At 41.9% G+C, this 24,369-nt stretch overlaps 1 protein-coding gene across 2 annotated transcripts in view; it reads left to right on the plus strand.

Moving 5' to 3' along the window:
- Positions 1–24,369, plus strand: part of GAK (cyclin G associated kinase) — a 155,052-nt gene that overhangs the window by 64,274 nt on the left and 66,409 nt on the right. For both annotated transcript variants that reach the window (XM_075864649.1, XM_075864648.1), the window contains exons 17-21: positions 2,786–2,903; positions 10,209–10,288; positions 10,716–10,909; positions 11,283–11,420; positions 18,279–18,767. In XM_075864649.1, the coding sequence (XP_075720764.1) occupies positions 2,786–2,903; positions 10,209–10,288; positions 10,716–10,909; positions 11,283–11,420; positions 18,279–18,767 (1,019 nt within the window). The remainder of the gene's footprint in view (positions 1–2,785; positions 2,904–10,208; positions 10,289–10,715; positions 10,910–11,282; positions 11,421–18,278; positions 18,768–24,369) is intronic.

Genomic DNA, 24,369 nt, shown 5'->3' on the forward strand with positions numbered 1-24,369 from the left:
TTCGCTCCTCGCAAAGACACTCCGTTTGGATGCTTGGAAACAGAAAAGCACGTGGTGCTTTTCTGTTTTCATTCATCCTTTTCACTGCTGTTGCGCGAATCACGCTCGTCCCACGGAAGTGCTTCCGTGTGGTGCGCGTGATTTTCACGCACCCATTGACTTCAATGGGTGCGTGATGCGCGAAATACGCAGAGTTATTGAACCTGTCGCGCTTTTTGCGCAGCAGACAAACGCTGCGCAAAAAGCACGGACTGTCTGTACTGCCCCATAGACTTGTATTGGTCCATGCGTGCCGCGTGAAAACCACGCGGCCCGCACGGACCGAATACACGCTCGTGTGAATCCCCCCTAAGAGTGACACCCTCTGCCTTGCCTTGCCTGGATCCCCTTGGAGATGCACACTCAACTTCAATGGCTCTCCTCTTCCAAGTCCGCAACAACGCAGCTAAGAAATTTCAACAATTTTCCAGATCCCGTATACCAGCCATGTTTGAGGGTTTCGTGAGTCCCTCCCAGATTCACTTTCCTCAGAGATCCCCTTACCAGTTAACCCGCATTGACCCAAAAATTGTGGAGGTCTTGGCTGCTATTAATTCGTATTGTTAGAGTACATATTACTCTGTCAGCAAAGTGGATGAGCTAAAAAACTGGACTTTGTTATTCTTAAACACGATATGCAAAAGCTCAGTAACCACATTTCTGAGGTGGAAAGGAGGATTTTGGAAGTTGTAGACCTTCAGCACACACTACCAACCCAAGTTGCGGAACTCTAGTATCAGATGGCAGCCTTGGTCTACCGCTCGGATGATTTTGAGATCCGTCTAAAACAAAATATACGATTTGTGGGCCTGCCGAAAAAAATCTGAAGGCACTAATGCAGGATTTTTTTTTCCCTGAAAAATGTGGTTGAAAGACACCCTTCAGGCATATGTGTTTTCACCATTCTTCCCAATCTAACGTGCCCACTGGGCTCCTTCTTTTCCTGGTCCTCCCAGACCCCTTATTGCCAGGCTACTGCACTTCTGGGAAAAAGATCCCATCTTGAAGGCAGTGTGTCTGAAAGGTCTCTTAAACAACATTAATATCTCTTGTCCGGATTTCTCTGCCACCGGTCGAAAACAACGTACCCAATTTGCACAAGTTAGGGCCAAGCTGCACGACAAGGGAGATACCAGTATGCAATGATCTTTCCTGCAAAGCTGCATGTGGTTGATGGATCCACATCACCTGCCGAGCCCTTGATGTGGGCTGGCCCTCAGGCAATTAGAAGAGATCACCCACGTATCTAGTGCTATAGATTATCCTCGCTTCTATGGACATCCTTTGTTGTCCGGGGTTGGCCGTCCATGATCGAGCTAGTACCTACATCTAATGTCTTTCTCTCCTCTCTAGTGTCTGTTTTTGGAGTTTAGATGGGACTGCAAATAAATGAACAGCTGGATTAGGCATCAAGCGCCTCCCATTTAGGCCGGATTCACACGAGCGTGTGCGTTTTGGCCACGCAAAAAACGCGGCGTTTTGTGTGCGCAAAAGGCACTTAACAGCTCCGTGTGTCATCACCATATGATGCGTGGCTGCGTTCTTTTCGCGCAGAAGCCATCATTATGACACTCCGTTTGGATGTTTGTAAACAGAAAAGCACGTGGTGCTTTTCTGTTTTCATTCATAGTTTGACAGCTGTTGCGCGAAAAACGCAGGTCCCATGGAAGTGCTTCCGTGTGGCATGCGTGATTTTCATGCACCAATTGACTTCAATGGGTGCGTGATGCGCGAAATACGCCCAAAGAACGGACATGTCGTGACTTTTTCGCAGCGGACTCATGCTGCCTAAAAATCACCCAACTGTCTGCACTGCCCCATAGACTAATATAGGTCCATGCGACGCGCGTGAAAATTTCTCGCGGCAAAACCACTTTCTTCTCCTGTTGATTTCAATCGGAGGTCAGAAGTAACCGCGGGAAGAAAGTGTATGTCGGTTTTTTGTTTTTTTTTTGTTGGTTTCCCCCGTAAAGGGTTTTTTTTCCGCTCGCGGGAAAAAAATGCCTCCACCTTCCATTGACCTCAAAACCAGCTCCAAAAAACTGTGTGAACTAGCCCTTAGATGTTCTTTCCCTAGATAGCTGGGAAGCTTTCTACTGATAAATCGCCATATTTATGGGAAGTCTTAGCCAGGTTAAAGTTCGGCCCCTGCTTTTAAAGATGGGTGCGACTTCTCTACATATCCCCCACGCCTGGATTCAAACTAAACTAAACTTTCCTGGGGAGGGGCACGAGACATTGCTGCCCCATCTCTCTAGTTTTGTTTGCCCTTACTATTGAGCCCTTGGCGTTAAATATTTGTCAATCCACCAATATTAAGGGACTCTCTAGAGACTCCATAGTTGAAAAGGTTTCCCTGGATCTTTCTTAGGCCTACGATTAAATTGGTCTTTGTCTGCAGATCCTTCTACACAAAGCAGATTGACAGGTGACAGTACACACTGTGATTTATCCTGCTTCTGATTTGCGATAATCTTCTACGCATTATACGCCCTTCTAGAGCTCGGCTCATGAACAACTAACATTTAGAGATGGATCCTGCAGAGAAGGGTTTACTTCTGAAAATTGCAGGATACAAGCCATACTGTGGTCAGAAATACGGTTATTCCTCCAGCAGATGCACATCGTGTTCTCAGAATATACCTGAAATAACAGTGAGCCTTTGCCCTCCATATCGGTCTAGCCCTATCTGCTATTGTGACTATGGAGTTATAATGCTTGTTTGTTCTTGATCTGCAATTTATAGAGACTTCAGATCAGAAGATGGCAAAGCGGAAATCCTTTTAGATGTGACAGTGCAAGGAGATGTCTTAATTGTCATATACCATGCGAGATCTACACTAGGGGGCCGCTTACAAGCAAAGGTAATGATCACTATGATAAAAATCCATTTCCTTTCACTAATGTATTGCTGTAGTTTTGGAAACATTTTGTGAACCCTACAGCGCTGTGAAAAAGTATTTGCCCGCCCCCCCCCCCCCTTCCACTTTAGCATGTAGTGTATTGGCTTACCCGATTCTCTATTTTATCCGTAACTGCTCTTTCTGGCTGCCTGGGGGTTACATGATCTTTATTCTAAATCTCAGAATCCCACAACTACTGTAGAAACTGGAGGTCAAACTCTCAACGCAAGTCTGAGAATCACAACAAGACTCTCATGGACTTGCATTGAGAGGCCAGCTTCTGGTCTCCACAGCAGATGCTGTAGGATTCATATAGTCAGAATGAAGATTAAGTGTCCCCCGAGTGGCCAAAAATGGAGCAGCTACAGACAAAAGAACCAGGTAAGCCATAATACAAAACGCTACACTACTTTGCTCATGTTAAAACAGGGGTGATCATTCATTGGAGTGCTTCCTTAGCATCCATACTGTAAATTAATTCACTATAGCCCCCCAAATGAAAGTTTACAAGGGATTCTGTACATTACAAGTCCCTAACAACTCAGGAATTAACATGGTGCCATGTTACTCTAGTAGCTCCATCCTAATAATTATGAAAGTTTGGAGTTTCACTTTAAAGTAAAACATCTATTTGAAAGTAAGGCACACACTTAACATAATTCATTCTCCACATACTTAAATTCTCTCTTCGGTCTATACATGTACACTGCTGTATTGTTTTGTGGAAGTTTAACCAGTTCCGTACCACCCATAGACTATAAACGTCCGGGCGGTCTGCACTTAAGGACGTTGCAGAACGTACTGCAGAGTTTGCTTGTTTGCCGCTTCCCAGCATCAGTTAGCTCCATGATGCAGCTTGTCTCTAGACAGCTGTATCACGGAGCTTCAACCGGAGACCACTTAGTGTGGTCTCCGGTCATGTGATCGTTGTAACAACCTGTCACAATTCCATTACACCACCCAGCAGCGCTTATGAGCAGACATTAAGGAGCTCCGTGATACAGCTGTCTAGACTTAGTGTGGTGTCTGGTTACTTGTTTTAGCGATTGGTGGGGGACAAAAATGTATAGCAAAAGAAGTGGATGAGATCCAGCGCAAAAATATAGGATATTCCAATGATGGGTTTAAAATGGAATCTGGTTCCAATTTTATTGAATAAATGTAAAACCGGGAGTCAGGCTTCCCACAGCGGGTGAGGTGGATGTGAAAAGAAGAAATAGGTGTGTAGCCTACGCGTTTCAGACGAAGTGTTAAAGCATATACCTAACCACTGAGGTTTTGCTTTTGAAGACGTATTTATACTTGGTCTGAAAAATTGTGTGTGTTTTTATATCACGTGACAAAACACTGACCATCATTCGCTGACACACTGTAACAACATGCACCGAACTATGCCCTGTGCAGCAACTTTTAATAGAGCTGATCTGGCGGCTCAGGTTTTTGGCAACATTGAGAACTTAGGAGAAAATAACCATAGCCTAAAAAATCTCTTTCATCAAGTTGAAAAACTTAAAATCCAGGAAGCAAAGGTGTGGTGGGATTTAACAACCTTAAATAACTACCTGTCCAAAAACATGATCCCCAGAGGTCTGCGAATAAAGAAAAATCCCTCCTTTAGATATTCTGATGATTTTTTCAACAACTGGAATCAAACATTAACCAATTGTTCCCTTAAACTAATGGAACTCATTACAAAGGAAGAGGAAATTAAACTCATAAGTCTGGAAACTGACATACAAAAGGTGGAGACACTAATCCATGCAGCCTCCAGCTCACCTGATTTTGTAACTCTTGAAGCCCGTACGTCCCAGTACATTAACAAAGTTAATCAGTCATTGGCAGAAGTCAAAAAGAGAAAATTTATTCGAGATTCAAGAGATTATGCCAACGATGAGGTGTATACATGGATTAAAGAGGAAAGAACATCTGCTCAATTTAAATATAAATCCATCCTTAAAAAACGGAATTTTGGGAGAAATAGAGGAAATAACACTTCCAAAGTCAGCTTTAGCTCCACGGATTTGGAGTCAGCAGAAACTTCAGATAGTGAGGATCCAAATCCTAGATCAGCAACATTCTATAATCAGGACAGAAATCAGTCCAAAGCCTCAAAAAACGGGGCCGAAGAGGGGGGAGAAAACATAAAGTATTCGGAACAGGATCAAGGTCGACGTTTGAGACACCGGAGAATCTAACACCGCAACTTAGTATCATCAACCTGTCATCTATCACATTAACCCCAGCTCAGGAAAAAGTGCTCTCGCTTGGACTTAATTTTGCACCAGCCTACAATTTTGATCCTTTTACCACACTCCTGGACATTAACAAATTTGTTAGAGACCTCACTATTAAAAGGCACTTCATTAACAACATGGAGCCAGATTCAGACACCCAAAATCCCATTACATTGGAAACTACCGCGGAAGGTCCTCATCCTAAGATTTTTCTCTTTGATGAATTGAAAACGTTGATTAATCTGGAAAGTTTAAGTGCGGAAACGCAGACACAGGAGTTCAATATTTCTACAAAAATGAAAACCAGCAATCCCAAATTCTATCCCTTGGAATCAAGAACAGAATCGATGGATAAATTTCAAATGGCCATAGAAAAAGATCTTCAATCTCTCACCACCTCCACAAAAGTGCTAAAATACCCAAAGAATTTATCTAAAGAATTATTTACAGCAATGAAGTCCCTTGAAAATAATAATGACCTTATCATTAAAAAATCAGATAAAGGAGGAAGTATTGCGGTTATGAACAGAGACATGTACATTACCGAAGTATCCAACTTGTTATCGGACACAAATACTTACAAGATCTTGGACCACAATCCCACCAAGAATTTCCAAATTAAAATAAAGAAATTAATTCAAGAAGGTCTAAACAAAGGTCTCCTCACTTTGAAACAGTCTGTATATATTGATGTTGAATTTCCTACAATACCCATTTTACACGCTCTACCGAAGGTACACAAGAACTTGAACCCTCCACCGATGAGACCCATAGTGTCTGGGTTAGGATCACTCTTAGAAAGGCTTTCTGAATGGTTGGACTCTCTACTACAGCCTCTTGCAATGAATACTCCAGGCTTTCTCAAAGATACCCAGGACGTTCTTAGATCCTTTGAAAAAGAATCCTGGTGCCAAGAATATGTGTGGTTGAATTGTGATGTAATTTCACTATACACCAACATACCACACACAGTAGCACATAACGCACTGGAGTATCATTTACATAAGCATAGTCCTTACAGTCAGGAGCTCCAACTCTATATTCTAGACGTGTCAGTTTTCTTGATGCAACATAATTATTTTTTATTTAACCAAAAATTCTACCTTCAGCTCAAGGGTGTTTCAATGGGGGCAAAATTCTCACCGTCCATGGCCAATTTGGTAATGGCATGGTGGGAAGAACTTTATATTTTTTCTGACAACAACATCTTCAACACATACATACATTGGTACGGTCGTTACATAGACGACCTGCTTTTTATTTGTAAAGGACAAATTTCAGATATCCCCCCTTTTATTGATTACCTCAATACAAACATAGCCAATCTCAAATTCACCCATGCCTTCCACTCTAATAATACAATTTTTTTGGATCTGGAACTAAAAGGGGTTGTAGGTGAAATCATTTATACCAAGACACACCGTAAGCCCATTTCGGGAAACACCATCCTCCAAAGCAAACGATCACCTCTATTCCAGTCGGTGAAATGCATAGAGCTAGACGTAATTGTAGTACAAACCCTAATTTTACAGTGGAACAAAGCTCAATTTCCCAAAGATTACATAATAGAGGATACCCAAATTGGACACTCAAGAGAGCCTTTAACATTATATCTAAAAAAAGTAGAGAAGACATGCTTATTGATACAAATAAACATAAAGCATTGGATATTAATAAACCAGTTATTATTCTCCAGTACAGTAATCAGTTTACAGCAATCAAAAATATCATCATGAAACATATACCTATTCTCAAGGAAGATCCAACATTAGATGCCATTCTGAAAGAAGGCTGCAAAATAGTCGCCCGCAAAGCTTCCACCATAGGAAATGCTTTAGCCCCTTCTATGTTGATACCAGACACACGCACAAGTATGTGGATAGAACACAAGGGATTTTTTAGATGTGGTGCACATCCATGTAAAACATGTACCTATGCCTCCCCGACAAAAAATTTCTGTGACTCCTCAGACACTCACAGTTTCCCCATAAAAAATTACATCAATTGCAACAGCGAATCAGTGATCTATATTCTTGAATGCACAACATGTAATTTGAAGTATATTGGCTGCACCAATCGCAAGTTCAAACTAAGATTTTTGGAACATCTAGGCTATATTAGGAACCCTAATATCTTGAACACCTCTAATGCAGCCAAACATTTTATTAAACATCATAACAGATCCACTGATTCCCTGAAATGTTATGCCATCGAAAAGGTCAACTCACCCAAACGGGGAGGAAATCTGAAGCACAAAACTTTGGGAAGGGAAGCTTTTTGGATTTTTCGTCTCAATACGAGACATCCCCATGGTTTGAATTTGAGAAAGGAACTTATGTTTCACTACTAAAACTGCTTTCACACATTATTTAAAATACATCGCTTCAGTTCATACTTGATAGGTATTGAAAAACTGAAAAAAAGAAAAAATACATTACACACCAAAAACCCAAATAGATAGTTTGATAACCAGCCCATAATCATAATTAAGCTTGTTTCACTACCAATATACAAGCAATATGTAAATTATAGGAATCAATAATCATCAACATAAATAATAAGAATAACATCTTTTTAAATACACTAAGGTCAGTTCCTTTCTCTCCATCTTTATTTCTCACCATTAGAATTAGTTGCCCATATTCTATTGTCTGATTGACAAATATTGTTTGCTTTTCGGTATTTCCACTAATTATAAACATTGTTTCAGAAAATATATACAAATAATAAATATATAAAGTCGACATGAGATTAGAACACAAATCCAGAAATTCATGATCCAAATTCTTGAAGGACACACACGAATATACAAAATTAAAGTATTCCCACTTCATTATCTCTCCATAATTACAATGTTTACTGTATTCATACTGGTTGTTATCTATTTATGCTATGGATCGATCGTCATATTATTAACCCAATTCTATGGATTTCGTTTCCTTGGGAATCATAGTCAATGGTTGTCGGTCTATGACATCATAGTCCAATACATATTGCGACATATCGCATTCATGGCCATGTCATTGACACACGAAGGATTTTATATTTACATTCATCGTTTCTGTTCTACAAAAAATAACAATAATTCCACGGCAGACTAGGTTTTTTGCTGCACTTCAATTAATTAATTAATTGATATATATCTACAGGTTTTTTTTTTATGTGATATGAGATGTGTTATATCTGATCAGCAGTCTAGTACAGACCTATAGATATATACATTAATGTTTGTCACTTTTAATCCATTTTAAGCATTTTTCTTTGTACTGTATTCACACCATTTTTTCACTCCTTTACAATATGTATGACATGCAGGGGTTTTTCCATTAAAGTAGGAGTCATCTCTGGTTCTAATTCAATAAAACATCATTATTCTAGATCAATAACATATTTTTCTTTGTAATTATAATTTGACATCAAAATATTTATACTTCAGAAATTACGCTGATAAAATATTTTCTTACCAGGCGTAGATCGTGATGCCGCTTGCCTCGGCTTTAGTGCGTCTCAAATGAATGACGTAATGGCAAGGGGCACATGGTTTCAGTTTTTCTCGTTAGTTTTTTATTCACCACACAGAAATTGTACCGAGTTTCATTACATCACACTACTCGGAAGTCCAAAAATATGTTATTTGTTTAATATCAATTGTATTGTTGCGTTTCATATGTCTATTTCTCTGAACCGCAATCAAATTCACCTGCATAGAACCGGATATAGCTCCAACCCCGGCTGTCAAACTTTTCATTCTCAGCCATGACTAAGGACGAGGACTTCGTCTGAAACGCGTAGGCTACACACCTATTTCTTCTTTTCACATCCACCTCACCCGCTGTGGGAAGCCTGACTCCCGGTTTTACATTTATTCAATAAAATTGGAACCAGATTCCATTTTAAACCCATCATTGGAATATCCTATATTTTTGCGCTGGATCTCATCCACTTCTTTTGCTACACTTCTACCAACGTGTGCCGACACGAGGATCCGTGCGCAGCAGGCATTGGATATCCATTTGCCCTAAGGTGAGCTGGAGGTTTCCTCCCATACATTTTCTACTGACAAAAATGTATGTTATGGGAGGTTGTCTGTTGCCGCACCATGACGTACATTTTCGTCATGATGATCTTGCGCGTGCTGTCAGTGCCCGTAAGATCAGGAGCAGGGCTGTAGTACACTACCCTACTCCTGCAGCAACTGCATCGATCAAAGAAAACTTCAATCACGGCAGGTAACCCCTGCAGTGCTGTGATCAAACATGATTGCAGCACTCTACAAGGGACGAAACCCCATTGCAGGGGTAGTCGCTGTGGCTGATGTCACCATGGGGACAGCCCTGCACCTAATAAAGGTGCCTATCAGGACATACCTGTTGTGTGCAGTAATAGATGTCTGTGCTCTATTCACCGGCACGATATGCTGGTATGCAGAAGTAGGCCAGCATGTTGTTAGTAAAAGAAAAAATGAAATGTAAAGTTGTTTAAAGTCTTTTTTTTTTTTTTTTTTTTTTGTCCCATAAAGAATAATAAAATTAAGATAAGTTTCTTTACAAAATGTCAAAGAAAACAAATTTTTTTAAATAACATTTTTATTTATTAAAATACATATACTATGAAGTATCCTCCACATGTTTGTTATCCCTGTGTGCGTTACAACCTATCCTTTTACATATATACCCTTCGTTAACGTCCACCATAAACCGGTTAAAGAAAAAATATAAGTAATAAAACACTAATGTATTTATAGTCAAAAATGTCAAAAAATAAAATATACATGTCCTGCAAAAAAACAAGGCCTCATTCGCTCACATTAAAGCAAAAATAAAATAATTTTATGATCTGGAATGCTGGGACAAGAACGACTAATCTGTCTGGTTCTTAAGCCCAAAAACGGCTTGGTCCTTTAGAGGTTAAGTTACCAGCACAACCCCATGTTCTTCCTGTTCTAGCTTAAAACAAAGTAAAAATGGCTTAATAAATATAATTTTCTTAAATTATCTTCATAACACATGTTAAATTATGGTTTCTGTTTTAGATGACTTCAATGAAGATGTTTCAGATACAGTTCCATACTGGATTTGTACCTCGAAATGCCACAACTGTAAAGTTTACAAAGTATGTGATAAAATACGCAGCAATGTTTTTAGTATTAATAAGGCTTTAAATGTAATCTCTCACTAGGAATTGTAATGCGGCCGCATGGCGCTAGGTAACCAGCACATTTGTAAAAATGCCTTCTTAGCTAAATGTGAACTTGAATGTTTCTACATGTACTGCTTAAATATTTCCTATATTAACTTTGTACATGTACTCCTGACCCTGCTCTCTGCAGCCTGCCTCATTTCCTGTTTTTGTTCTTTCTTGTACCCAAAACACTGTGTGCGTGTGCATATATTTTTTTTTTCAGATCTTGCTATTGTATTAATTTTGTAGTGACTTATCCTACTGTAATCCGCTGCAAAAGCAGTGAGAAAAAAAAACACCACCTGAAATTTACAGGGAAAAAGAGTTTAACTTCATTCGAACCTTACCATTCTTGTAGGTATGATCTGGATGCATGTGACATACAAGAAAAATATCCTGATTTATTTCAAGTGAATTTGGAGGTGGAAGTATCTCCACGAGACAGGCCAGCAAACATCACTCCACCCTGGGAAAATCTTAACACCAAGCGGTTGACTCCTAAGATTCTCTTTTCAAGCCGAGAAGAACAACAAGAAATGCTGTCTAAATTTGGTAACCCTTTTACTTAAGGTTTAGTTGGGAGCATGAAGGAGAGGCAGCTGGGACTTAAGATTTATATAGACGTCAACCACAAATTTGATACTTAAAACTCTGAAGAATACTTTATACTTGAGGTCTGAAGAATATTTTGATGAAATTAAAAAAAAAAAAAAAATATATATATATATATATATATATATAATTAATATATTTGTAGAATTGATCCTGTCGTTATATCCGCTTGAGCCGACTTAGACTTCATGATTTTAAAATTTCTCCGATTTGAGAAATCTGAAGAGCACAAAAGGCGTAGAGCCGTTAATACAATGTTCTGACAACCTCTGGAGTCGATGTTATACAGTCAGTGTATGTTTGTGTTTTGCAGGAAAACCTGAATTACCCAGGCGACCAGGGTCTACTGCACAGTATGAAGCAGAAATCTCCCCAGCAGAACATTCCCCAGAACCACCAATCTCTGATGAACATATACAGAATAACTTTTTCCAAACACTTGACTGGCAAGGTACCTATACAGTACAAAACCGCTTACATTTTTTTAGGTCATTGTGGTTATATGAATACTTGATGTTGGAGCTATCGTGTACCAATTTATTTTTTCTCAAATGGCGCCTCTTTTAATTTCCCTCAAGTACATTTCTTATGAAGGTTACTCTATAATATTAATACATTAAATTCCTGTGATCTTGCATCCACAGGACTACTGAGGTGCCAGAGTAATAGATATTAGTAACTATTGGATGCCTTTGCACACATAGAGAAGAATAAAGAAAAAGATTTACAAAGGAGCAGTACAGATGGGAGGCTGTATGGTAATGTGAACTGGGTTCATGGAATGACACGTGGGTCCACTGCCAGTGGCAAGGGATCTTGAGCCAAGGACACTGACTCGGGTAGTTTGGGGTTGAACCTGAACGCCATGGGGTACACGTCGGGGAGACCCCACCGAGTGTATATTTCCTTGAATATTTTTGGATGAAGGGCCCACTCTACACGGTCGACCAATTCCTGTCTGAGAGTGTCAGCAATCCATTTTTCTATTTATGGTATGTGAACTGCAGAGAGAACTGGAATGTGTGCCTCTGCCCATTGTGGATTGTTGTCTGTTTCTGATCTGGCCGTGGAGCAGCGGGCCCTGCCTTGATGGCACAGTTATGCGATGGCCATTGCAATGTCTGTCTGAACTTACAAGGGATGACCTACTAGCGCCAGTGTCCAGTGCAGGAGGGATAAAAGGGTGGCCCGAAGTTCCAATACTTTGAGAGTGAGAACTCCTGAAGGGACCACAGACCCTCAGCTGTCTGATTCTGAACAACACCTCCCCAGCCAAGGGGACAGGTGTCCATTGTCCGGATCAACCACTGTAGTAGGATCAGAAAGCGTTCCAGAGTTAAGTTGGGGGAAAGCAGCCACCATTGTTCATGGTAATTGACTGACAGGAGCAGAGGAATGGTGTGATCTAGGGAATCCCTGGACTTATTCTAACGTGCCAAAAGTGTTCGCTGAAGGGGGCGAGTGTGGAACTAGGCGTATGGAATGCCCTCCATGGAGGAGACCATCAATCCCAACACAAGAATGGAGACTGGACAATCTGTTTAAAGGAGCAAAGTTTCTCTGATGGGGGAAGAATCCTGACTTGAACAGTGTCGAAATACATACCCAAAAATATGAACAGCTGAGAGGGGAAAAGTGATGATTTGGGGGAGTTGATTATCTTTCCCAAGCGGGAAATTATTTTAAGGCTCTCCATATTTGTATTCCTGGATAATGCCTATATCAATTTGTCATTCAAATAGGGAATGGCTACCATGCCCAGAGAGTGAAGAGCCATTTCAGATCCACGGGTCTTCTGAAAGGTTCTGTCCTCTGTGGCCAGGCCCAAGTGAAGAGCCACATACCAATTAGTGGTTTGACCAAATTGCAAAGTGAAGGACCCATTGGTGTGATTCGCAGATTGGGATGTGTAGGTACGCATCCTTGATGTCTACCAAGGACAGAAATTCCCCCTGCTCCACTAATGCAATGACCGATCTCATAGACTCCATTCTGAAATGTCGCACCTTGAGATACCTGTTGAGGCATTTCAGATCCAACACTGAATGTACGGTTCCTTTTATTCCTTTGGGACCATGAAGAGATTGGAGTAAAAACCTTAGAAGCGTTCCCTCGGGGGAACCGGTACAATTACCCCTTGGAAGAGATTCTACTGCTCGAATAAAGGCGGCAGCCCTGGGAAGCGAGGTCAGTGATACGAAGCGAAAGAACTGATCCTAGGGCATCAAAGTAAATTCAATTTAAATTTTGTAGCCCGTGGAGATCACCTTGCATGTCCAGACCTCGGAAACATCGGAGAGCCAAACGTCCTGAAAAGGGAGTCTCCCCACCTGATGTGACTTGGATGGGGACCAACCTTCATGCTGAAGAGGACTACTTGGAGGCAGATTTTGAAGCTGGTGGGGGGGGGGGGTGGGCAAGGAAGGACAAGGTTTAATCAAACTGAGGCTTTCTCTTTCTGGGGGTGTCGAGCTAGCAGACCTGCTCTGGGGTTGGAGAAAGCTCTTGCCCCCATGGTGCTTAAGAAATAATTTTGTACAGTCTGCTACCAATTAAGCGGAAACCAGCAAATGAAAGAGCCGTTGAATATTTCTTTGAGGCCACAACAGCAGACCAGCATTTTAGCCAAAACTTCTGGCGAATGGCTATAGATAGAGCCGAAGACTGAGCCCTCGTCCAGAGAGGTTTCATACATGTACTTACTCGCATACGTAAGAGATCTGTAAAGCAAGTTCTGCCAGCTAACCATGTTATCCCTGATTCTGCTGGAACTGGATACTTAAAGTCCATGATCTGCTTTGCGTAGGGACTATCCAGGAAATTCAGCATTTTACAAAGAGATTTCCTCAAATTTGAAGCGAGAGGGGAAGCATTTTGAGAAGCGTCGAGACCACTTGAAGGAAAAACTTCTGTGGGAGGAGGATTCTTTTTGGTTCTGAACCTTTGGAGTATCTTTGCCAGCCGTAATAAGGCTGTTAACCATACCTCCCAACCGTCCCGGATCTGACGGGACAGTCCCGGATTTTCACCGCTGTCCCACCGTCCCGGGCGGTCTGCAAAATGTCCCGCTGGGCACTGCAGCTGTATCAAAACAGCTGATCACTGCAGCGATCAAAAGAAGGCAGGAGTCTTGCGGCGGTGTTCTCACTGGGATCGATGCCGGCACGGGAGTGGACCAGTCACCTAACCTCACCAGTCAGTGGACTGGTCCACCCCGGGCCGCTATCGACACCAGTAAGAACGCCGCCGCAAGACTCCTGCCGCCTTCTGACGGTGAGTGAAAGCAGAGCGGAGTGGCAGCAGTAGGTCCGGCTACCTCTTATAAGGGGGTTGTGTTGCGCTACCTACAGGGAGCTATCTACAGGGGGCTGTGTCTGGCGCTATGGGGTGTGGGGCTGTGTCTGGCGCTATGTACATGGGGGCTGTGTATGGCGCTATGTACATGGGGGGCTGTGTCTAGCGCTATGTACATGGGGGGCTGTGTCTAGCGCTATGTACATGGGGGGCTGTGTCTGGCGCTATGTACAGGGGGGCTGTGTCTGGCGCTATGTACAGGGGGGCTGTGTCTGGCGCAATCTACAGGGGGCTGTGTCTGGCGCAATCTACAGGGGGCTGTGTCTGGCGCTATGTACATGGGGGGCTGTGTCTGGCGCTATGTACAGGGGGGCTGTGTCTGGCACTATGTACAGGGGGGCTGTGTCTGGCGCAATCTACAGGGGGCTGTGTCTGGCGCTATGTACATGGGGGGCTGTGTCTGGCGCTATGTACATGGGGGGCTGTGTCTGGTGCTATGTACATGGGGGGCTGTGTCTGGCGCTATGTACATGGGGGACTGTGTCTGGCGCTATGTACATGGAGGGCTGTGTCTGGCGCTATGTACAGGGGAGCTGTGTCTGGCGCTATGTACAGGGGGGCTGTGTCTGGCGCTATGTACAGGGGGGGGCTGCGTGTGGAGCTATGTACAGTATGGGGCTGCGTGTGGAGCTATGTACAGGGGGCTGTATCTGGAGCTATGTACAGGGGGGGGCTGCGTGTGGAGCTATGTACAGTATGGGGCTGCGTGTGGAGCTATGTACAGGGGGGCTCTGGTGGATGATTTTTCCATTGAGCGGTAGCAGAGTTACACAACTGGAAAAAAAAATCCCCAGCATGTAACTCTGATACCTGTCAATTGAAAAGTCATCCACCACAGGGTCTCCCTCTTGACTTTCATTGTTCTCAGCCTTTTGGTTTGTCCTGCGGCTGCTGCCGTGATGAGCAAATGTTATACCCAAGATAGGAAAAGTAACACAAAGACGATATAACCGGATTCATAATATCTGTGATATCCAGACAGTCTAGAGATCCACAGTGAGAATGTGTGCGCGTTATTTGCAGAAGGATCTGGCCGTGATTTTGATGTGTTTAAGCTGGATATTGGGTGTGGTTAGGGGCGTGGCTTAAAAATGTCCCTCTTTTCCGAATTCAAAAGTTGGGAGGTATGTGTTAACCATGGAGAAGAATTTTGATGACTACTCGTCCAGGGCTCATTCTGTGTCTGGGCCCTCACCATCCTCCTCTATGAAGGAAATGTTGAAGTGCATTTCTAGGGTGGAGGGGATGCAAATGAGTTTGGTGAAATTGAGGGATGTGGGAAGTGGTTCGATCTGGCTTGTTTTTGGGGGTCTGCTGCGTATAGTTTCTGTAGAAGAAGATTCCTCAGTTTAACGGGCTATACTGAGTTTGTAAAGACAACCTGCCTAGCACTTCCACAATAGACTTGGGTGCCTTGATGCTACCAATGACAGAGTGCGTGCCCACACCAGTTCGGGAGGGAGTGTGACAGTTGGCTCACTGATGTGCTGTCTTAGTCTCAAGCAGTGGGTGCAGAGGGGTTTAGAATGACCACACTGAAATTTTGTTATTACAGCAAGAGCCGGCAAAATGGGTAATTACGACCATTCACTGTCTAGGGCTTCTCCTTTGGGTTCAGACATAATTGCCACTCTCAGTAATGGGGGGTAAGCAGAGCGTACTGGGGTTTATTGAACTACGGTATACCGGTACGAGAGGCAGGATTTTTAAGAGCAGATATGGATGCTCTCTCGCTGCAGTTTTCCCGGAGAAGAGAAGTTGCCTTGCTTGCTCATAGCCAATGGGAGCCCTAGAAAACTGTGCGCTTACCGTGTTGGTTGTGGAGAGGAATTCCCTTCCCTCGATAAAGCCGGGCAAGCCAGCTCCTGATAGGAAGCCCTGCCCTCTAAATGTTCAGCCAAGCAGGGCTTCAAGCTGGAGCTTGGCTGGGACAGATTGCCGTGGCGTTCAGGAAAGCAGTATGCCGACTGTAATGAAGTGTGTCGGCGGCTATATGCGGGGAGAAGGCTCCGTAGGAATGGAGGGTTGAGAGGAGTGCAGTAAATACTCAAAGGGAGGGTCCTACAGCTCGTCAGACTCCAGCACTCTAGAGTACTGGTGGTGAAGCGCGCACACTCCGGAACATGACTTCATCTTCAGTGTTGCTGTCATTTTGCCGTGGGATTTTTTATTTTCTGCATAAATTGCTGGATTACCATATCATTATACTTTTTTTAATATCACATGGTAAGCAAACTGCTGTTTTAAAACGTACAAGTTATACACAAATGTATTGTGTGTAACTTGCATAATATGGGTCTTTTCCTTTTCTTTTTAGAATGTCTAAATGTTAACGTGTTTATTTTTCTATCACTGATTAATTGGCAGGCTATTCCTGCCATAATGTTAGAGATGTGCTCTTTGACCAGTCATGCTCACAGGAGTAGTATCACACACTTGCTGAGGCAGAGCGGAGCTTCACACTAGTCCTTCTCTCCGTCTTCAGTTCCTGAAGGCAAACTTTGTATTGACTGAGGTTTCTTAACCCTACAGAATTGTTTGCAGCAAACCCACCTCAAAATCTGCAGGTTTTACATGCATTGCAAAGGGGGAATCCGCATCAGTCCGCTGAATTCAGACAACGGTAATATACGTCCATGTGAGGGCAGTTAAAACAGCCGTCACACGGACGCACGTATTTCAATGGGACCATTCACACAGCCGTTGTAAAATAAAACTTGTCCTTTTTTATTCAAGTCTATAGGAATCCGTGAAAACCACGAATGCTACGCGGACGTGAAAAACTGCAGTTTGTCCCGTCTGATTCCCCGCGTTAGTTGAATTCGGCCTTAGCTTGCAGATAGGGAAATGCAGGGAAAAAAGTGCAGTATTTGTATCTGTACAGAACAATACAAATCAATATGGTCGTCATATATTTCATAATTCCAGTCATTACTGAACACGCTCAGGATTGGATGAGGACTTATGTGCGGATTCTGTGCCCAGATCCTCGGTAAATCCGCTGACATTCTGCATTTAATGCCAGTGAATGGGGGAATTTTATTCCCCGTTCACATGCTCTGGAAAATATCTGCGCGGATTGTCTTCACTGCGGAAATAAATTCTGAGCATAATGAGCAGATTTCGTTATTTTTGCGGATTCCTAAAATAATCAAGACTCCCCTCACATTATCCTGAAGACAACTACATTTATTATTCTTAATATAACATCTTTGAATTTTAGATCACTGTTATCAAAATACTTCTATACATTTGCAGTGTAGTCCAAATGGTTACTTATGCTAAGCACTCATGCATATGGGCATATTCAGGCTCTGTATAACACGAATCCCAAATACAGCTGGCATGCATTTTAATGGAGTCATGCACACTGACTTATGTTCTTACCACAATGTATTGTTAACGTTTAACGCGGAGATTGTGTTTAAAAAAGATATAAAGAAATATAACCACATTCTCTATTGGGCTGTGTTCACATCAGCGTCGGGTTCCATTCATCAGTTCTGTCTGAGGAACAGAAGGCCAAACGAAAACCATAGCTTATGTTTCCATCACCATTGATTTCAATGGTAATGCTTCCTTTTTGTAAGGTTTGGTTTTTTTCGCGGAAACAATAGTGTAGCCGACTGCATCAACTTTTACAGAAACGAACGGAAACCAACTGCAATGGAAGCCATACCATTTGAAATCAGTGGTAATGTAAACGGAAGCAATGGTTTCCGTTTGGCCTTTCGTTCATCATCGGTTCCTCCGACAGAAAGGTCTAACCAAACTGATGAACGGAATCCGACGCTGATCTGAACAGGTCCTAAATGCAACATATCGGCCCGAATTCAGTGCGGAATACAATGCACCCAGTACAGAGCAGTGCGAGTGGCCATCTAGAAATGCCTGCTATTAATTTGAATGTTTTTATTACATTAAAAAAAAAATTATCCGTGTTCATTATCTTTAGATCAGATGGAAGGAAAGGAAGTTCACATTGGAGTCCTGGAGTATTCATCTAAGGAAGATCACAATGAAAGCGCAAGTGACAACAAAAGTGAGCCCTCTGATGAGGAGTTTTATGACTTTGGGCAAGCGCATAGTGCATTAGAAAGTGAAGAGAGAGGCACAAGCATCGTATCACACGAAACCGAATCTACAGATAATTTATTTGAATCCGAGAATGGTGCAGACACTCCAAAACCTGAAGAAGATGAAGTCGAAGCAGACTTATTGGGACTAAATTCAGCAACTACAGACAACAATGCTGTACTTTCCGAAAGACATAATTCTTCCAGCAACGCAGCTTTATTAGACAATCTCTTCGCGGACAATCCATTTTCCAATGAGTGCAAAACTGATAACCTGCTAGGATCTGGGGAGGAGTTTTTTTTCAGCGGAACAGTTCAAACATCTGCAGAATCGGGCTCATCGTTTGACACCAAACTTTCTGCTTCTGGTAATGTATAAATTCTTTTCAGAGATTTGGAGCTCAAAATTTTCGAAATTAATATGTTGGCCTAAGCAGAAATTCATGTCCATATACAGATCTTGTGCTGTAGAGCTTTCTCACCTTGTTTTTATTTTTAAATTGAATTTTTATTAGTCCCTTTTACATCGTGTTTGTAACTTCCGCTTTCACGTACATCTCTCTCATCAGAGCTTCACACGAAGGAGAGGGAACTTTCCATAAAATTTCCCATTTCACCTTTTAATTTTATTTTTTTCGTGTTGAGATTGATTTCTTCTTTTGATAAAAAAAATAAAATAAAAACACAGGAGAGCGGATCTCTACTGAATGTGATGTGAAAGGGGCCTCATGCTGCCTGATAGAGAATGAGGAGGAGAAGCCTTCACTGAGTGATTAAGTCTTGCCTGTATCTGTGCACTCATCAGAAAAACACGGAAACTAGACACTGGACACTCTAAAATGGTTTTTAACCCATTAAGGATACGGCTAGTTTTAGATATTTTTTTTTTCCCTACCCCGCCTTCCGAAAGCCATCATTTTTTTATTTTTTTTAGTCGACATAGCCTTATTGTTTTTTGGGGGATAAGTTGTCGTTTTTCATGGCACCATTTATTGTACAATGTAATGTTCATGGAGAAACTGGAAAAAGTTATTTGTGAGATGAAATGGGCAAAAAACAGCGATTCCGCAATTTTTTTGGGGGGGTGTTATTGTTTTTACAGTGTCAATCAGGCGGTAAAATTGACATGTTAATTTTATTCTACCAGTTGTTACAATTGCGGCGATACCAATTTTTACAAAAATAAAAATTTGTGTTGTCATATTCTGAGACAACTTTTTTTTTTTTTTTTTTTTTATTGAGAGCCTATTTTTTTGCAGGGCGAGCTGTCGTTTTTACTGACGCCATTTTGGAGTACATGCAACTTTTTTTATCACTTTTTATTCCAATTTTTTTTGGAGAGCTAAGGTGACAAACTTCAATTTGTTTTTTTTGTTTTCTTACAGCTTTCACCGATCTGGTTTAATAACGCTATATTGTGATAGTTCAGAATTTTTATGGTTTATGGATGCGGCAATACCAGTTATGTTCTTCTTTTTTTCTTTTTTTTTTTTTAAAAAAAAATGGTAACCAGGTTTTTAATTTGAGTGTTTTTTTATTTTATTATTTCTACGTTTTTTTGGAACGTAAAAAAAGTAAACCCTTTTAAAGTGTTTTTTAAAATTAATTAGTCGTCCTAGGGGACTTGAACCAACGATTGTTGGATGGCTTGCATGATATACTGCAATACTAATGTATTGCGGTATATCACTATACTGACCATCTCCTTTAAAGCCCTGAGGCAGGGCTTCAAAGGAGTACAAAGATGTCCGACCTGGGGGCCTTGAGTAGGCCCCCATGCTGCCATGACAGCAATCGTCACCCTGCACGTCTGAGGGAGGTGCCCACCTGATTCTAACAATTTTTTTTGACAATTGACCGATCCTTGATTCCACCCATGAGCCCGCTCCATACTTCCCCCTTAAAGGCTGCCACGTACATATACCTGGTCTGTCGTTAAGGGGATGTCGAGGATTAGAAAAACATGGCTGCTTTCTTCCAAATCCGGCGCCACACCTGTCCACAGGTTGTGTGTGGTGTTGCAGTTCATCCCCATTCATTTCAAAATAGCGGAGTTGCACAACCAGACACAACCTGTAGACGCGTGTGGTGCTTTTCCTGGAAGAAAGCAGCCGTGTTTTTCTAATTCTGGATACCCACTTTAATTTACCCATCGCCTCCTCTAAAAGCCCTTTTTAAGGGGAATTTTTAATCAGAAAATGTTCGTCATCTGCTACAGGATGTTGCCGCATCATGACTGGCATACTAGTCATGCTGTATGCACGGGCACAGCAAGTGTGCCCGTTCGATCAGGAACGCGGCAACGGCTGTAATACACAGCCCCGCTCTGATAGTATAGATCAGAGAGACCTATGATCTCTGTAGTTAACCCCTTGAATCCCCCGGTCAAAGCTAATCGCGGCCTTTAAAGGTAAAGCGTGTGGTGGGGCCCCCCTTTGATTACAGGAAATACCGGTTACGCGATTGATCAACCCTCTGTGGGCAGGCAGCCCACGGTCTATTAAAGGACCCCAAGGCTGTCTGACCATATTTCCTGTAGTTTGGGCATAATTAGGTATGTCCTAACTGCATTTGTACTATCCGTACACAGGCTAATGTACTGGCATATAGATCTGCCAGTACATTAACGAAGCACCCCCCCCTTTTTTTTTATATATATTGCACCCTCCTATTGTACATTAGTGTTTCAGTGGGGTGCTGTGTGCAGAAATACTTACCAATCCCCGCATCTTGTAATTTTAAGGTCCAGCGCCGCACACGTGATCTTCCCTCTGACTTGTCCTGAATTGCTGCTGTTCAGAAAACCGGAAGTAAGGCTCTCAATGCATTCCTATGCAGCCTTGTTCTGGCTCCCATAGGAATGCATTGAGCCTGAGTTCCGATTTACTCAAAAGCACAGTGACTCAAGACAGTTCAGGAGGAAGATCACGTGAGCGGCGCTGGACCTTTTAAAATTACCAGATGCAGGGATCGGTAATTATTTCTACACACAGCACCCCACTGAAACACAAATGGAGGGGGAAATAAAATAAAAAAAAGTACTACTTTAACCCCTTCCCCCTGCTTGCATTCTGGGCCCTAATGGCCAAGCCATTTTTTTAATTTTTCCATTGTCGCATTGCGTAGACATAGCTGTATAAGGTGTTGTTTTTTGCGGGAAGACTTGTAGTTTTTATTGGTACCATTTTGTAGTAGATGCAACTTTTTGATCAAATTTTTTTAAGTCAGGATTAACAGAAAACAGCAATTTTTCCATTGTTTTTTATTTTATCTTTTACAGCATTCACAGTGCGGGTTAAATAATGTAATAGATTTATAGTCGGGGTCGTTACTGACGCGGCGATACCAAATAGGTGTAACTTTTTTGCTTTATTGTGGCTTTTTTTTAATAGTAAAGCATTTTGTAAGCGGAAAAAGTGGGTTTTTCATTATTTATTTTTTTTTACTTTTTTTTTAAATTAACTTTATTCAACTTTTTTTTTACTTTTATACTAGTCCCACCAGGGGACTTCACTATGGGATCCTCCAATCGCTATTCTAATACACTGCAATACTTTTGTATTGCAGTGTATTACTGCCTGTCCGTTTAAAACGGACAGGCATCTGCTAGGACATGCCTCCGGCATGATCTAGCAGGCATTCGCTACAGGCAGAACTGGGGGCCTTTATTAGGCCCCCGGCTGCCATCAAAGACACAGACATTCGGCGATCTTATCGCCGGGTGTCGGTGGGACCAAATTTTAGATTTGGTTTCTTAAAGACCAACTGGGCGTGTTTTTACTTTGGTCAGCCTCATACACTTCTTTACAACACCCACTTGGTCAAAAGTAAAAACACGCCCAGTTGGTCATTAAGAAACTAAATCTAAAATTGCTCATAAATGATCGTTTTTCAAAATAAAAGCCACTGCTGTCATCTACATTACAGCGCCAATCAGATTATGTAGGAGATAGGGCACTTATAATGTGGTGACAGAGCCTCTTTAAAGAGCATCCGTCACTAGTTTAGCTAGGAGACTGAGCATTACTAATCTAATTGGCGCGGCCACACTGATAATGCTAGTGAAAATTGTGTCCCAAAAAGTTTATTATTTAAAAAGTTATGAGCTTTTTTCTAAATATGTAAATAAGACTATACTTGACAAGTGGGTGTCAACACCAGCGATTCTCCTGAGGTGGAGCTACCTCACAGCCTCTGACGCTGTCCTATCAGCATGAAGCTTCTTCTCGCAGTGTGACAGACTGAGGCTGGAGGGAAGGGGATCGCTTTAATTAGCCACATCTCCGGCTATGGGCCACCTAGATCAGTGGTTCTGGTGGCATATGAAAGATGAGATTATAATCTTTCATATGTTGCACAGTTCTAGCTATGAAACAACTGGAGGTATCACCAGTTTGAAACCGTTGGGAATGGAAGCGGTATACTATATGATCATGCTGTTTTGCTGGGCAGGGAAGAGGAAAACTGTATGACGCTGATTGGACAGTGTCCTACAAAAAACATTACACCGCCCAGAGTGAAAAGAGAGTAACCTCCCATTTGGCACGTATAGCCAAATTATCATATTTAGAACAATGCACAGAACTCTGCAAATAATAAAAAATTTTGAAAAAATAATTACGCTGTAGTCATCAGCATCATAGCGCCTATTAGATTAGTTAGGAGAGAGGGCATTAATAAACTAGTGACAGATCCTCTAAGTTAATTAATGACTTCCCCTGCTGTACACAGACAGGTTACATATTTTGTACGGTTGAAAAAAGAAACTTGTCCATCTGGCTGCTGTAAAGCTTCTCTCTAAATGATGTAGACCGCAGCTCAGGCAATATTGCTGTTCCCATAATAATGTACAGATAATAGAATCAAAAAGTCTGTAATCAAAAAAATTAAAACGGATTAGAGAAAAAGATTTTCACTATCTGGGTTTAAGTAGGAAAAAAATATAGATCGTTATTTTATATAGCGCCAACGTATTCTGCAGCACTCTACAATTCAGAGGGTAAATATCCAGCAGTATCCGACATTAATTACATAGTGACAAACTATATAACAATTCAAACGAGGAGTGAGGACAGTGCTCGCAGAAGCTTACAATCTATGAGGAAATAGGGGGAAACAAAATGTAAAAGTTATTTTGCAGTACACTGGTTCAGCCATTTTTTAGTAACCCTAAAGCTGTATGAGCCAGTCACCACTCAGTATCTGTATATGACAGATATGAAATACATTAGGGTGCAAGGAGTGTGGGTGATACTGCTGAATGAAGGGGTCAGATTCTGATGACTAATGTAATAGGGGGGCAAACGAAAGGAGTCAGATTAGGGAATGTTATAGGCCTGTCTAAAAAGATGTGTTTTCAGGGCACGTTTAAAACTGTGGATCTTGGGAATTAATCAGATTGTCTGGGGTAGTGCATTCCAGAGGCCTGGTGCGGCACGAGAAAAATCTTGGAGGTAGGAATGGGAGGTTCTGATTGAGGATTTTAATCTAAGGTCGTTGGCAGAGTGTAGAGCAGGGGTCTCAAACTCGGCCGGGTAAGTGGGCCGCATATAGAAAAAAATGGGAAGTTGACGGGCCGCATTACTTTCAAATTTGATACAATACAAAATTGTTAACCAATTAGTTATTTGAGCTACTATAACACTATATTACTATAATACTACATTACTATAATAATAATAATAATAATAATACTACATTACCATAATACTGCTAGGTTTAAAATGTGAGAGATTTCTCCATGTGCTTATTTTAACAATCCAGTTTAAGTGTTGCTAAATGCACTCCGGCGGCTCAGTTAGCAGTGTTTTGCAGACACACGTTAAGATTGGGCAGCCCCTTTTTTGGATGCTGCCACAGTGCCCTCTGTGGGTGCTGCCACAGTGCCCTCTGTGGGTGCTGCCACAGACACCCAAAGTAGATGGCTCCATTGGGGCTCCCTCTAGGAGTGGAATCCCCAGCCAGAGCCTT

This window comes from Rhinoderma darwinii, chromosome 1 (assembly GCF_050947455.1).
Source record: "Rhinoderma darwinii isolate aRhiDar2 chromosome 1, aRhiDar2.hap1, whole genome shotgun sequence".
NCBI lineage: Eukaryota > Metazoa > Chordata > Amphibia > Anura > Rhinodermatidae > Rhinoderma > Rhinoderma darwinii.